Source organism: Penicillium atrosanguineum (genome assembly GCF_028827265.1).
Source record: "Penicillium atrosanguineum strain IBT 20685 chromosome Unknown utg000007l_segment0_segment0, whole genome shotgun sequence".
Taxonomy (NCBI): Eukaryota; Fungi; Ascomycota; class Eurotiomycetes; order Eurotiales; family Aspergillaceae; genus Penicillium; species Penicillium atrosanguineum.
Window position 1 is genome coordinate 133,285 of NW_026623139.1, and position 11,934 is coordinate 145,218.

At 52.5% G+C, this 11,934-nt stretch overlaps 6 protein-coding genes across 6 annotated transcripts; 3 read left to right on the top strand and 3 right to left on the bottom strand.

Annotated features, from left to right (window-relative positions):
• Positions 1-92: 92 nt before the first annotated feature.
• Positions 93-2,870, top strand: N7443_008240 (metal cation transporter MSC2; the record flags this gene model as incomplete). The annotated part of the gene is made up of 3 exons (XM_056888296.1): positions 93-514; positions 566-1,714; positions 1,766-2,870. 3 exons carry the CDS (start codon positions 93-95, stop codon positions 2,868-2,870), a joined length of 2,676 nt encoding a protein of 891 aa, XP_056737598.1.
• A 783-nt stretch (positions 2,871-3,653) lies between these two features.
• On the top strand, positions 3,654-4,898 carry N7443_008241 (uncharacterized protein; the record flags this gene model as incomplete). The annotated part of the gene is made up of 1 exon (XM_056888297.1): positions 3,654-4,898. The coding sequence occupies one exon, from the start codon at positions 3,654-3,656 to the stop codon at positions 4,896-4,898; it is 1,245 nt and encodes a 414-aa protein (XP_056737599.1).
• A 533-nt stretch (positions 4,899-5,431) lies between these two features.
• On the bottom strand, positions 5,432-6,651 carry N7443_008242 (uncharacterized protein; the record flags this gene model as incomplete). The annotated part of the gene is made up of 2 exons (XM_056888298.1): positions 5,432-6,463; positions 6,583-6,651. 2 exons carry the CDS (start codon positions 6,649-6,651, stop codon positions 5,432-5,434), a joined length of 1,101 nt encoding a protein of 366 aa, XP_056737600.1.
• Positions 6,652-7,329: 678 nt separating this feature from the next.
• N7443_008243 (RTA1 domain-containing protein) lies at positions 7,330-8,315 on the top strand (the record flags this gene model as incomplete). Its single annotated transcript, XM_056888299.1, has 3 exons — positions 7,330-8,045; positions 8,101-8,175; positions 8,225-8,315. The coding sequence occupies 3 exons, from the start codon at positions 7,330-7,332 to the stop codon at positions 8,313-8,315; spliced, it is 882 nt and encodes a 293-aa protein (XP_056737601.1).
• Positions 8,316-8,892: 577 nt separating this feature from the next.
• On the bottom strand, positions 8,893-9,625 carry N7443_008244 (putative ubiquitin conjugating enzyme; the record flags this gene model as incomplete). The annotated part of the gene is made up of 3 exons (XM_056888300.1): positions 8,893-9,152; positions 9,267-9,359; positions 9,469-9,625. 3 exons carry the CDS (start codon positions 9,623-9,625, stop codon positions 8,893-8,895), a joined length of 510 nt encoding a protein of 169 aa, XP_056737602.1.
• A 422-nt stretch (positions 9,626-10,047) lies between these two features.
• N7443_008245 (uncharacterized protein) lies at positions 10,048-11,183 on the bottom strand (the record flags this gene model as incomplete). Its single annotated transcript, XM_056888301.1, has 2 exons — positions 10,048-10,980; positions 11,031-11,183. The coding sequence occupies 2 exons, from the start codon at positions 11,181-11,183 to the stop codon at positions 10,048-10,050; spliced, it is 1,086 nt and encodes a 361-aa protein (XP_056737603.1).
• Between the last annotated feature and the right edge of the window lie 751 nt (positions 11,184-11,934).

The window sequence follows — 11,934 nt, forward strand, 5'->3', positions numbered from 1 at the left end:
TTGAGCTTCGAAGGCTTCTTCTTGGCGCCGAGCGCCCCTCCTACACCCATTCGCCGGAGTCTCCTATTCAGCTACGCAGCTCCGAACAGACAATGTCGACGGGGGCGCCGCCCCAGATTGCGGATCTCGCGCCTCCATCCAATGGACATGCTCATGATCTTAATCACAGTCATGGGCACAGCCGCAGTCGTGGCCACAGTCGAACCGCTCGCTGGGCTCGACCACCTCCCATCTCGGTAGGGAGCTCCAATGGCAATCCACCGCCACTTGCGCAGTCGCCGCCGGACGCGGCAAATGCCAACTATTCATATACTCATGCAAGCAAGCCATCGTGGTCTGGTCATCACTACTCCGCCTCCACCTCTCACTCAATTTCGCACCACGCACCTACCCACAGCCACAACCACAACCACACCCATAGCGTGGCATCCGTTCATGATGCGGCGCATGATCACGATATAAAGGCAGCGTCTGGCGCCTATACAAAGCACAACTCGCACGGCTCTGAGCAGATGTACGTGGGTAGGATCTGATGAATGAGCGGGAGCTGACTATTCAATTTCAGACATGAGATATTCACCGGTTCTCTAATCGCGTTGCCCTGGATCGCGCTCTCCTGGTACCCGAGGAAATGCGCACAGGAAAGCCAATCCGTTGAGGGCATCGCGGCTGTAAATGCTTGCACCTCCGGTTTGGAAAGTGGCCACGCCGGACAGAAGACTCTTTTTTTGACAGCGATGACTCTTCTTATTTTTGGATTCGGCCGGCTTGCGCGATTGAATCATCAAAATGCAGCTTCAATGAGCACCTCATCAATCAAATCTCCGACTCCGGATGGTAAGACCGTCAAGGCTGCCCTTCTACAAATGCTCTCCATCGGACTTCCCATTTTCGCTACTCTGGAGATCGGGGGGTTCTTGGTCGCATTTGCATTACTTCTTGCTAGGGCATCCGGGCTGCCAAACCTGATGCATGCGGATCTGCGTACTGCAAGCACCGAGCGTTATACTCAGAAGCCCTATACGATTGCTCTTATTGGAGCAGCCGGATTAATGAGCTTTTTGGGCATGAATCAATCCTGGGATTCCTCGCCTCTCGCTGGGTATCTTGCACTCACGTTCTCTCTCTTCGTTCTTTCCCCGCCTTTCCCTTCCATTCGCCGACAGGGACCTATTCCGGAGCCAGGTCTCGTGGCGGAAAAGGCATCGGATGCGAGCCAGTCATCGGTCCTCGTGACAACCGATGCACCATTGGCCCTTGTCTCGGGAGTTTTCTTGGCTGTACTGAGTTTGACTCTTTCTCGAGGGCTGCCCTTCAGTATGTCGGAACTGGTCTATCTTCTAGCTCCCGCCGGGCTTTTGGCAGCCTCCCTGATGGTCTCATTTCCGAGGGGTCTCCGTTCCCCGAATAAAGTTGGTCTGGCTGTTAGCGCTGGAGCAGTCGCCCTTTTGTGCTCCCCGCACATTCGGGATGATTTTATAGTTGTCTATGTCGCGCGATGTGTTCTGGCTGCTGGTTCTTTCTTCGCATCAAGAATGGATGACAGCCACCTCCGTTCGGATGCTCATTCGCACAACCACTCGCACAGTCATTCCCACAGCATGGCCGAGTCTTCACGAGTCACCAAGTGTCTTGTTCACCGCAGCGAAGCCTACCCCTTGCTGCACAGCATTCTCAAGGAAAAAGATTCTCGCAGCATCTTCTACTTCATGTGGTGAGTTCAGTATCTACATCGACCGTCGGGAGATATACTAACGCGTTCCAGCCTCAACTTTACCTTCATGCTTGTTCAATTGTCGTATGGCTTTTTAACTGGCTCTCTCGGACTACTTAGTGACAGTATTCATATGTTCTTTGACTGCCTTGCACTGGTTGTCGGACTGTGTGCCGCTGTTATGAGCAAATGGCCGCCCAATGCTCAGTTCCCCTATGGTTATGGCAAGGTAGACACCTTGTCCGGATTTGCCAATGGAATTTTCCTTATGATCATCAGCGTGGAAATCATTTACGAGGCAGTGGAGCGTTTATCATCTGGAAGCGAAATGCATCGCCTTGGCGAGCTGCTGGCTGTCAGCATTGCCGGTCTGGCGGTGAATCTGGTCGGCATTTTCAGCTTCGAGCACGGCCACCACCATGGCCATGATCACGGGCACGGGCACGACCACTCTCATGGCAATGAGAATATGCACGGCATTTTCTTGCACATTTTGGCCGACACCCTTGGCTCAGTGGCGGTGGTCATTTCTACCATTCTAGTGCACTATACCGGGTGGGCTGGATATGATCCTCTGGCATCATGCTTTATCGCCATATTGATCTTTGCCTCGGCAATCCCGCTGGTTAGTAGCACGGCTAAGACCCTGCTGCTGACCTTGCCTGCCGATACCGAGTATAATGTTCGTGAAACTCTTGCCGGAGTGAGCACTTTACGGGGTGTGGTCAGCTACACGGTGCCAAAGTTCTGGCTTGACGACACCAGTGCGAACTCGTCTGGACATGACCACGCTCATTCTCATGACCACTCTGGTCATTCTGTCTGTGATCACGGTCATGGTCACGGTCATAGCCACGCTCACAATCACGATGACCGCAGTCACGGCCACAACCATGACCACGATCACAGCCACGATCATGATCATGCCCACGACCACGACCACGGCCACGCACACGAACACGAACACGAACACGAACAAAAGAAACAAAAGGTTTTTGGTGTGATTCACGTCATTGCTTCTCGTGGGTCAGATCTGGAAGATGTTCGGCAACGAACTGTCAGCTATCTCCAGGATAAGGGCGTGGATATAGTGGTTCAGGTGGAGCGTGATGGCGATGGGCGCTGTTGGTGCGGTGGTGGACATAAGAGCTCTTAAGCAGGAACCAACCAAAGTTCCCCGGCGAGATTCCCCGTTCTACAACCGTTTCCCGGTCATCGCTAGAATTTCGACTTCCACCCGCATACATTGTACAGATGACGTTGGCAAATAAGACGGTGTGCAAATATACCTGGTGCCCTCTCCGGAGATGACATATACTTCAATACCCTTTCTCCGTAATTAATTGCTATTTTTCAGCCAGATCACATGTAGACCGAGTCTCAGTGTCCTCACGTTGCACTCCAGGCCTTGTACGACGTGTTTGCGCAGTCAACTCTCCATCCATACCGCGCTTGGGCATGCCCTTACATCCAAAGCCCGACATGGGTTGGCCAAAAAAAATAAGGCTTTTAATCCATCTACGATTGCCCAAGCTGGACCTCAGTTTTGAACGAACCGAAAATCCTCGAAGTTGTTCTACCTTCAATTTTTGGCCGCACATGAGTTAGTTGTTAACAACTGGGCATGGTAGCAAAAGGCAATGAACACAACCGCACCCTAGATAGGGGTCTCGGTCCTTTTCGCTCCTCTGAATGGCTATTGCCGTTCGTAATGATTCAGATAATAGACTTCGTAGTTTCCAGAGTGGCATCGAACAGGGCACCTTGGAATCTTGTGCCACCACCCCATTCCGGGGGAAATAGTCATGTGCAACAGCATCAGGTTCCAGCCTTGATATATCACCCATACATATGCCTCATGGCTTCCTCTTCTCGAATTATAGCCTTTATCAGAACACCTTTTGTGAATTCTGGTTAGCTTGAGCACGACGAGATTTTGATGACGTCGCTGCCAGTCCCAGTACCATCCCAGGTCGAGCAGGTCCTTCGTGAAGGATATTCAAAGCTCTTCGAGGCGCACACGGTCTTCTTGACTGGAAGCACCGGGTCCCTAGGAGGATGCCTACTTTACAAGCTGGCACTTCAGTTACCTACGCGTAGGATATACGTTTTGATTCGCGGGACACCAGAGCAGGCAATTGAGAAATGGAAGAGAGCCATGCCGAACCAGACGAAGGCAATTCTGGATTCGAAGAAAATCGAGTTTGTGAGTGGGAATATCAAATTCGTGGACTTTGGAATCGAAGCAGCAGTGATGGAGCAGCTACGCAACCAAATCACTCTTGTGATTCATACGGCGGCCAAAATCTCCCTGGAGTCCAGCCTTGTTGATGCATTCGAGAACAACTGCCTCCCAGCACTGGAATTGGCCCGGATTGCATCACGTTTCCGACGCCTCAAGCTTCTCATCCAGTTGTCCACTGCCTATTGCAACAGCTTCCTTCCCGACGGCCCTGTGCTGGAGCGGCCGTACAGTTTAGCAAACGAAGATCCAGAAGAAGAACTTGCATCGATCTTGACGCTAGAGGACTCACCCCACGCATCCCGCTTCTCCTCGACGTATGCCCAGGCCAAATACGTAATGGAAAAGCTCCTACCAAAGCGCTATCCGCTTCTACCGATTCTCCTCGTTCGCCCAACCATCTTCGGTCAAGCATTGCGACATCCTTATCCACTGTACGGGCTGTTGAACTCGACGCCGTTGAACAAATTCTATCAAATTTACATGGCGGACCAGGGTTCGACACAGGTGTGGCACGCTGCCAAAGGCTACAAAACAGGCGCCAATATCATCGACGAGATCCCCGTCGACTTCGTGGCCAATGCTTGTCTACTTCATGCCGCAGCACGTACCACGGGCACAGTTCAGATTGGCTCAGAGCTGTACGAACCCTTTACTTTTGACGAGTACATAGACATCGCCATGACCAATGCTCCACCGTCGATCCGACGCGAGCTTCCGCAAATAGTCTTCACTGAGGACCAGAGCGCACCGCAGTGTTTCCTGGCTGAATTGGTCCAGGTTGCGTCGCGCAATTGGTTCTTCGATTGTGGTCGGTCCTACTGGATGAGACAGGTGGGTGGACCGTTGAGTCTGCGTGCGTGCAGATGTCAGGTAGACAGTATAAACAAATTGCGGATCCAAGGGATCTACAGAAAGGGTATGGAAATGGCCAAAATTTGATGTCTGCTTTCCAGTCACAGGAATGATCGCGAAGAGAATGGGGTGGGGGATAATTATGTACTTGAAGTAGTTAGTTCCAGAAATCCATGATATGTGCCATGGCCAGGCAGGTCTTAGCTGCAGGTACGCAAGACCCTCAGGAACCAAACCCATGGCCTTTTCGGTTCTTGCATTTCCCGATGATCGTATACAGTTCGGGGAGATGGCATCTGAACCCAGTTTTCAATAGTTCGTGTTTCATGCTGATGAAATCTCGGTTGCATAGGACAACCCTTAGGAAGTAAAATTTGGATGCGATCAGCATCGACTGGCCGGTCCCATCAAGAGCCGAATCAGTGGCTAATTACAGCACTTATATTTTTAATTGAGCGTTTCAGAGCCTGCTGCCATAATGCCATGATGTCGCGCCATCATCAATCCCGGTCTCATTTCTAGTGAGGGATGCTCACAGCATGGTAGAAGGCGGCTCAATAGTCATCAATTGTGAGACCGGTTGCGATATTTTGGCAAGAATCTCGTCGAAATAAGCGGTATCATAGGCCCATCTTCTGCTGAGGCCAAGCCAACGAGTCGGCCCATCGCATGTCCCCCGGGCGCAAGATGTGCGACAATTCAGAGATTAGAGCTCGACCGGATTTTCGAGCCCACCACCACGTGCCATCTAGCTCGCCCAGCAACACCCCCCAGTGCATGAGAATCAGCAGTGCCAATGGCTGGCGACGCCGGACATTGTCCACGAATTCTTTATCCACGGCAGCCAGCCACGCGAGGACGTTGGCCGGATCTAATGATTTTGAAAATAATGTGAAGCAATGCAGGAGATGAGCGATGACGTCTTTGTTAATGCGATACTGGTCCGTGTCAATACTGGCCAGCGTCTCGTCATTGAGGGTAGCGAGCCGATCGAGCGCGGCCTGTGTTTCGCAATCCAGATCGGTAGCATCGGATTCCCGTAAGCTCTTTTGGCGGGTAAATAGGTTAAGTTTAATCCAGGAGCCTCCAATGTGAATGATCTTCTTGACGCCCTGCAGAAGCTCAAAGACCACGACGATATTCTCGGTCATGTTAGAGCCCTCATCCCGAGCGGTGGTAACTCGCGGCAAGGCGATGCCGATTACGGTGGTTACGATAGACTGTGCCAGCACAGCTTCGCAATTCTGCGAAGTGAGATTGTCAATCGCGGCACGAAAGGGCGCGAAGGTGAGATTATGATACTGAAGTGCGGTGTCGACGTAGGCCAAGGAAGTCGGCGACTCGGTCGTGGTGGCGATATGTAGTGACGCCAATGCCAGGATGCCGTTCATCAAAAAGTCGTACTGTAGGGCCAGACGCGGGATGATAGTCTGCCAGACATGGTATTCTGAATCGGCGGTGCAGACCGTCTTGAAGGTCTCGGTAGAAAACTGGTGCATCAGCTCTAGATCACGTACGCCCGAGATAGCCGATGGCGTGGAGGCCGGGCTGAGGGGCGCGAGCGGCCTAGGCGTCCCCGAATCTCGCGAGTCGTGCGAGTCAGGGATCGACGGGTGTCGCACATTGGTTGCATCAGCTCCGCGCGGTGGTGCCTTCACGTAAGTGCAGTTGATCTCTCGTGAGATACAGTTGGAGCAGGGGGACCCCGTTCGTCACACTGCGCCTGTTAGAGTCGTAGACACGCGGAGATCTGACAGAAGGGGAAGCTCACCTTAACCCGACGCCGCTTACATTGATCGCAGCCATTGCGCGACTTGGTATGCGCCCGACGAGGAGGCATGTCGGCTATGCACCCTCGCAGTCGAGAAGTTGAACAAGGGAAGAGAAGGGGTCACGTGGAGTCCCGTACATTCTGCCGATTCCCCAGATGGTTAACTCCGAGAGTCACATTGTTGATGTCAGCGTCAATGTTTAATGTTCATGTGCCATGGCTATGGCAATAGCAAGATCAAGATCAATATCAATATCAATATCAGTATCGATGGTATAGATGGATGAAAAGGGTAAATGCAGCATCGATCCACTAGGCCCAGAACCAACAGTTGAGCTTAGAGCCTCTTCTGCACCCAACGTTAGGGTGGCCAACCTCAAATCGCCGATTCGTTATAGCCCACGGCGATAACCACCTCCGAACCGAGTGGAGTTCCTGGAGCAAGCGAACGGTGACCAACCCCGGGTGCGAAAACGAGAACGAGTGCGATCACGAGCGCCAATAACGAGAACCGAACAGGGCAAATTCGAGACTGACGGGCTCCACATGGCAGGCATGGCGCGCGTTCCTTGGCCCCAGTTTCTCCATGATGGACAGGGTTCGAGTTCGAGTTCGAGGAGTTGGAGACTGGAGTCGGCCGTTCCTTGGCCGTGCGCACTGCTATAAGCACTGTTGTCCCACCTCACTCTGAGCTGCTCGGCCCTTTCGATTCGAATCGATTCACCCTTCCCGAGCTCACCTTCCACCATGCCGGGCTTTTCTGAGTGTATCGCTGTCAGCCCGCAGTGCCCTGTCTCCGCCACAACATATGGCTACACTCCCAATTTTGGCGGCAATGTCTTTTTCACCGTCTTCTTCGGAGTGCTAGGTCTGTTCCAAATCGGTCTGGGGGTCTATTTCCGAACATGGACCTTCATGGTCGCCTTGGGTATCGGTACCGTGATGGAAATGGCAGGATACATCGGTCGCGTCTTGATGTCCAGCAACCCGTGGAATCAAGGCGCTTTCAAGTTGCAAATTGTGTGTCTGGTGCTGGCACCCACCTTTGTTGCGGCAGGTGTCTATTTGACCCTCAAACACATTGTTTTGTATCTGGGACCCGAACATTCGAGACTGAAGCCTCGCCTGTTCACCTGGATCTTCATCAGCTGTGATATCGGATCTCTGGTCCTCCAAGCGGCGGGTGGCGGTGTCGCGGCGGCGGCAGGTTCGACAAACCAGTTCCTGCTCAAGGTGGGCGACGATATCATCATCGCCGGTATTGCCTTCCAGGTGGCTACCATGGCGGTTTGCGGATTGTTCGGCTTGGACTTCTTCATCCGCGTCGCACGTCGTGGAAACGGACTCGCAGGCGAAAAGAATTTGGACGATGCCACACCGGCAATCTCCCCCATGAAAATGAAATTCATTCTTGGTGCTGAGATCTTCGCTTACTTGACGGTCATTATCCGTTGTATCTATCGGTAGGTCCCTCGGGAACAAATGCCCTTTGGGAATTCCACGCTTACGATGTTCTAGTATTCCCGAGATGGCTGGCGGCTGGGGCAGTCCCCTGATGCAAAAGGAGGATGAGTTCCTTGTTCTCGATGGAATGTGAGTGTATATACCCTCTTTGCTAGACGCACCAGCTGACTGTTCCTAGGATGATTGCCTTGGCCTGTCTCACCTTTACTGTTTTCCATCCTGGCATTTTCCTTCCTTCAATCCGCACTGGATACAAGAACCGCAACTAGATCAATTTTTTTTGCATCTTTGGCACTTTTCATTACATCCCCCTTTCATTTTCCTCTTAATTAGTTATTGACCTGCATTGGATAGAACTCGACACGACGTGTGTCACCACGCTTGAACATACTATCTTCACGAGAACATTTCTTTTAGACTTCTCCACGCAAATACTCCATGAATACGAACATAATTTGAAATGTTAAATATCATTGGTTCCTAAGTATCAAGTCTGTCCACTCGATCGTTCGTATCCTCGTAACGGCCAAGGCTTATACCTGGACTGGAAAGCAAAGTAGAAACAAACGTGCTCGGAACCAGAATACCAAAATGCAAGCCAGTAGATCCCAGTAGCAATGAAACTCCAGCACCCCAGATCGTGCATCATAAAACCCCATGAATGGGAAATGAGTGAACTCAACGCGCGGCCATGAATGCTAGATCATTCCACTCATGGAAGACCCCTCGCTCTATCATGCAATGGAGAGCAACATCACGAGCACGCAAAACTCTCCGAGACCATAGCTCTCGGGCAAATCGAAAGAAAAATGACCAGCCAGATGCACCGAAAAAAAAGAGAAAAAATCATAAATCCTCGCCTAGGCTCTCCCGCACGCACCGACGCACGCGTTTCTTGAACTCGGCCGGATTCTCACGCCACAGCCGGGCAGCCTCGACATTCGCCGGGCTCTCGTCGTTGGGGCTGGACAACATGGAAATGACCGAGAGCAAGATGGTCTCGGGGGTCTGGACGGGCGACCAGCGCTCGGCGGCAGACTCGTAGCCATACTTGTCTTCCTCGGGAGGGTGCAGGATAGAAATACAGACGTCGCCGTTAGGGTAAACTGGCAAAAGAAGAATAAGTAAGCATGTTATCTTTGAATACAGCCATATCTCTGGGAGAAAACACGCAAATCCATAAAGATGCCCCTCAAGCTCTCGGTATGGCGATCACTTACTGTTGGGGTGGAAGAGAGGAGATTCAAACTTCATCTTGGGCGGCATATGAGGGTACTCGATAGGGAAAGTGAGGCGAGCGCGGAAGAAACCACCTGAATAGTGTCAGCAACGATCTGAATATAGCTATCACAGAAGATCTGCTGCTGGAGCAGATCCCGCTTCCGGGGTGTTTCGGAAGTAGATCCCAACGAAGAGCCATACCTCCATACAACTTCACGTCGTCCGAAATCATGAGCATAACCTCCCATTCGAAGACATTGCTATCGACCAGACCACAGCTGATTCCGGGAATGTCCTTATCGGATTGCATCTGCTGCAGCTGGCGAGACAGCATACGACCGGCGGGGGACGTCGCCATTGTGTAGGACGATAGGTCTGAAGCGGTGCCCGGTGCGTAGGTTCCGAGAGGAGTATGGATGCAGAGCAAGAATGTGGTAGATCGAGGAACTAAGTGAGGGGGACCTTCGAAGGCGCAAAAAGAAATGGAAGGCGGTGAAGAGCGGGGGGGCGGTGATCGGCGGGTGAAGGGTGTATAGATCCCGAAGTCACGGATACGAGTTTACTTATAAGAGATCTACACGTGATCGAGTTTAAAGTCATCTGTGGTATTGAAGACCGGGTCTTGTACTTTGAAAGAAAGGTATCAAGGATGTAGTTAAAAGGGGTGGAACTATGTGACCGTTGCAAAGAGTTGGCTGTACATAACAAGTGACCCAGAGTGCGTCGAGGGATTTTACCGTCCCGACATACCAGCATTTGAGATAGTGTAGAGCCACATATCTACTGAGGAGGCGTCTCCTTGGGAAAGTCGGGGTTGGAGGGCATCATAGCAGACTGGGCGATCAAGGCCGCCACAGCAAGCACCACAAGTGCCACTTTGATGGCAAAGGCCTTGGCAATAACTTTGACGAAGCGGACTCGACCGGCCCAGTCGAAAGTGGTCCATGCATCGCGAAGGCCAATCTTGCCGCTGCCACCCACAATAGCGGGCTGAACCTTGCCGCCGAACGAGCGGTCAAAGGGCACGATGGTCTCATCTTCCTCGGGCAGCATCGAGGCCGCGACACGGACGAAAATTACGCGACCGGGAATGGACAAAAGTAAAGACAGAATGGCAGGGAGAGCACTGACAGCCAAACCCCGGCCCAATTCTGAAGAGGCGTGGTCCATATCAGGCTGCATGTTGATCCAACCCGCGGCCTTGGCGATGGCCAGAGGGACGAAGAGAGCAGCACAGGCGAGGGCGCTCTCGAGAGCCGCAGCAGGGGCGATCTTCATGAAAGTACGGTAGCTGGGGATGCGCTGGTAGAAGCGCTTGGGGGAAGGCTCCGAGATGACGATGTGCACCCACGCCATATACAAGGTAGACAGCATGACGCTAACCAGAGGCTGCACGATAAGCTGGCCTATGAAAGAGGTCATAGGAATGGGGAAGACTGCGACCAGTAAACTGTGGGCGATGCTGATGACGATGTACATGGACAGTCCGCGGAAGCGCGACCAGAAGCCGCCACGGGCGCGGAGGTGCTTCACGGCGCGGCGCAGCTTGCTGGTGATGGGTGCATGATGGCCGACCATCTCGGCCTCGGGCTCCTGGCTGTTGGGGTCGAGAGGCTTGTTGATGTCATCGCCGTCGACGCGGATGTAGATATCCGGGTTAGAGTCTTCGACGGCGGCCAAGGTCGCGACGACGCAGCTGTAGGTGTACTCGACCTTCAAAAGGTTAATCATCAATCGAAAAAGAGTGGTAACAGGACACTCACGGAGAAAATAGCCAGACCGAACACCATAACAGTCAGAAACAGGCCCAAGATCTGCAGGCCCGAGGGCTGCTTCTTCTCAGGGTCCTGGAGTTGGAGGCTGGCCCAGGCGGCATCGGCGCCCCGACGAACAAGGTGACTAGTAACAGTCGACATGGTATAATACTGGGAGTTGATGAAAGAGATGGAAAAGGGAAGGAAGTCAGCCGGGAGGCGCGGCTTTTATGGAAACTAGACAGAAAACACGAAACAGGCAGCACCGCCTCAAATGGTCCAAGTTTACGGTTTACCGCTTTCGTCCGTTCCTTGAGCGTTTAGATGCCTAACATTCAACATCTTCCTCTCTAGTGTTCCCAACTGTTTCATCGTCTGTACTCTGTACTCTGTATCTGTCTATCTGCTTATGATCGAACCCCCCTGAACGTCCTCTGGATGTCAACTGTCAGCTCCGTGTCAGCAGAATTGGCCCCCAAAGAACCTTTAGGAACCGCCACTGGGAGCATTTTGGAAGGCCCCTCACGGTGCGACCAATCCAGCTGCTCGTGTCTTCGCGCTATCTCTAGCTTTAGCCCTCGGTGGCCCCGGCAGCCATAGACGGCCAAGTCTTTGAGCCTCAAATGACCCTGGGTGGGCCGCTCATCGCCCCATTTGCAAGCGAGCGCTTCCGAATCGTGAACACCGTTGGCCATGTTTGATCCACTCTGCAGTTACAAGAGCCTATACTCAATTATGGACTTCTTGGTGGCTGCCAAACCCAGTGGCATGTCGAATTCAATGTAAAGACAACTGTGTAGAGCCCCGATCTATACAAAGAACCCCCAGAGAATTCTCTTGGGTGAAAATATCTAAACCAACAGGAAACCACAGGGTACCCCATGGAGGTACAACCCATCGCAGAGTTCCATCC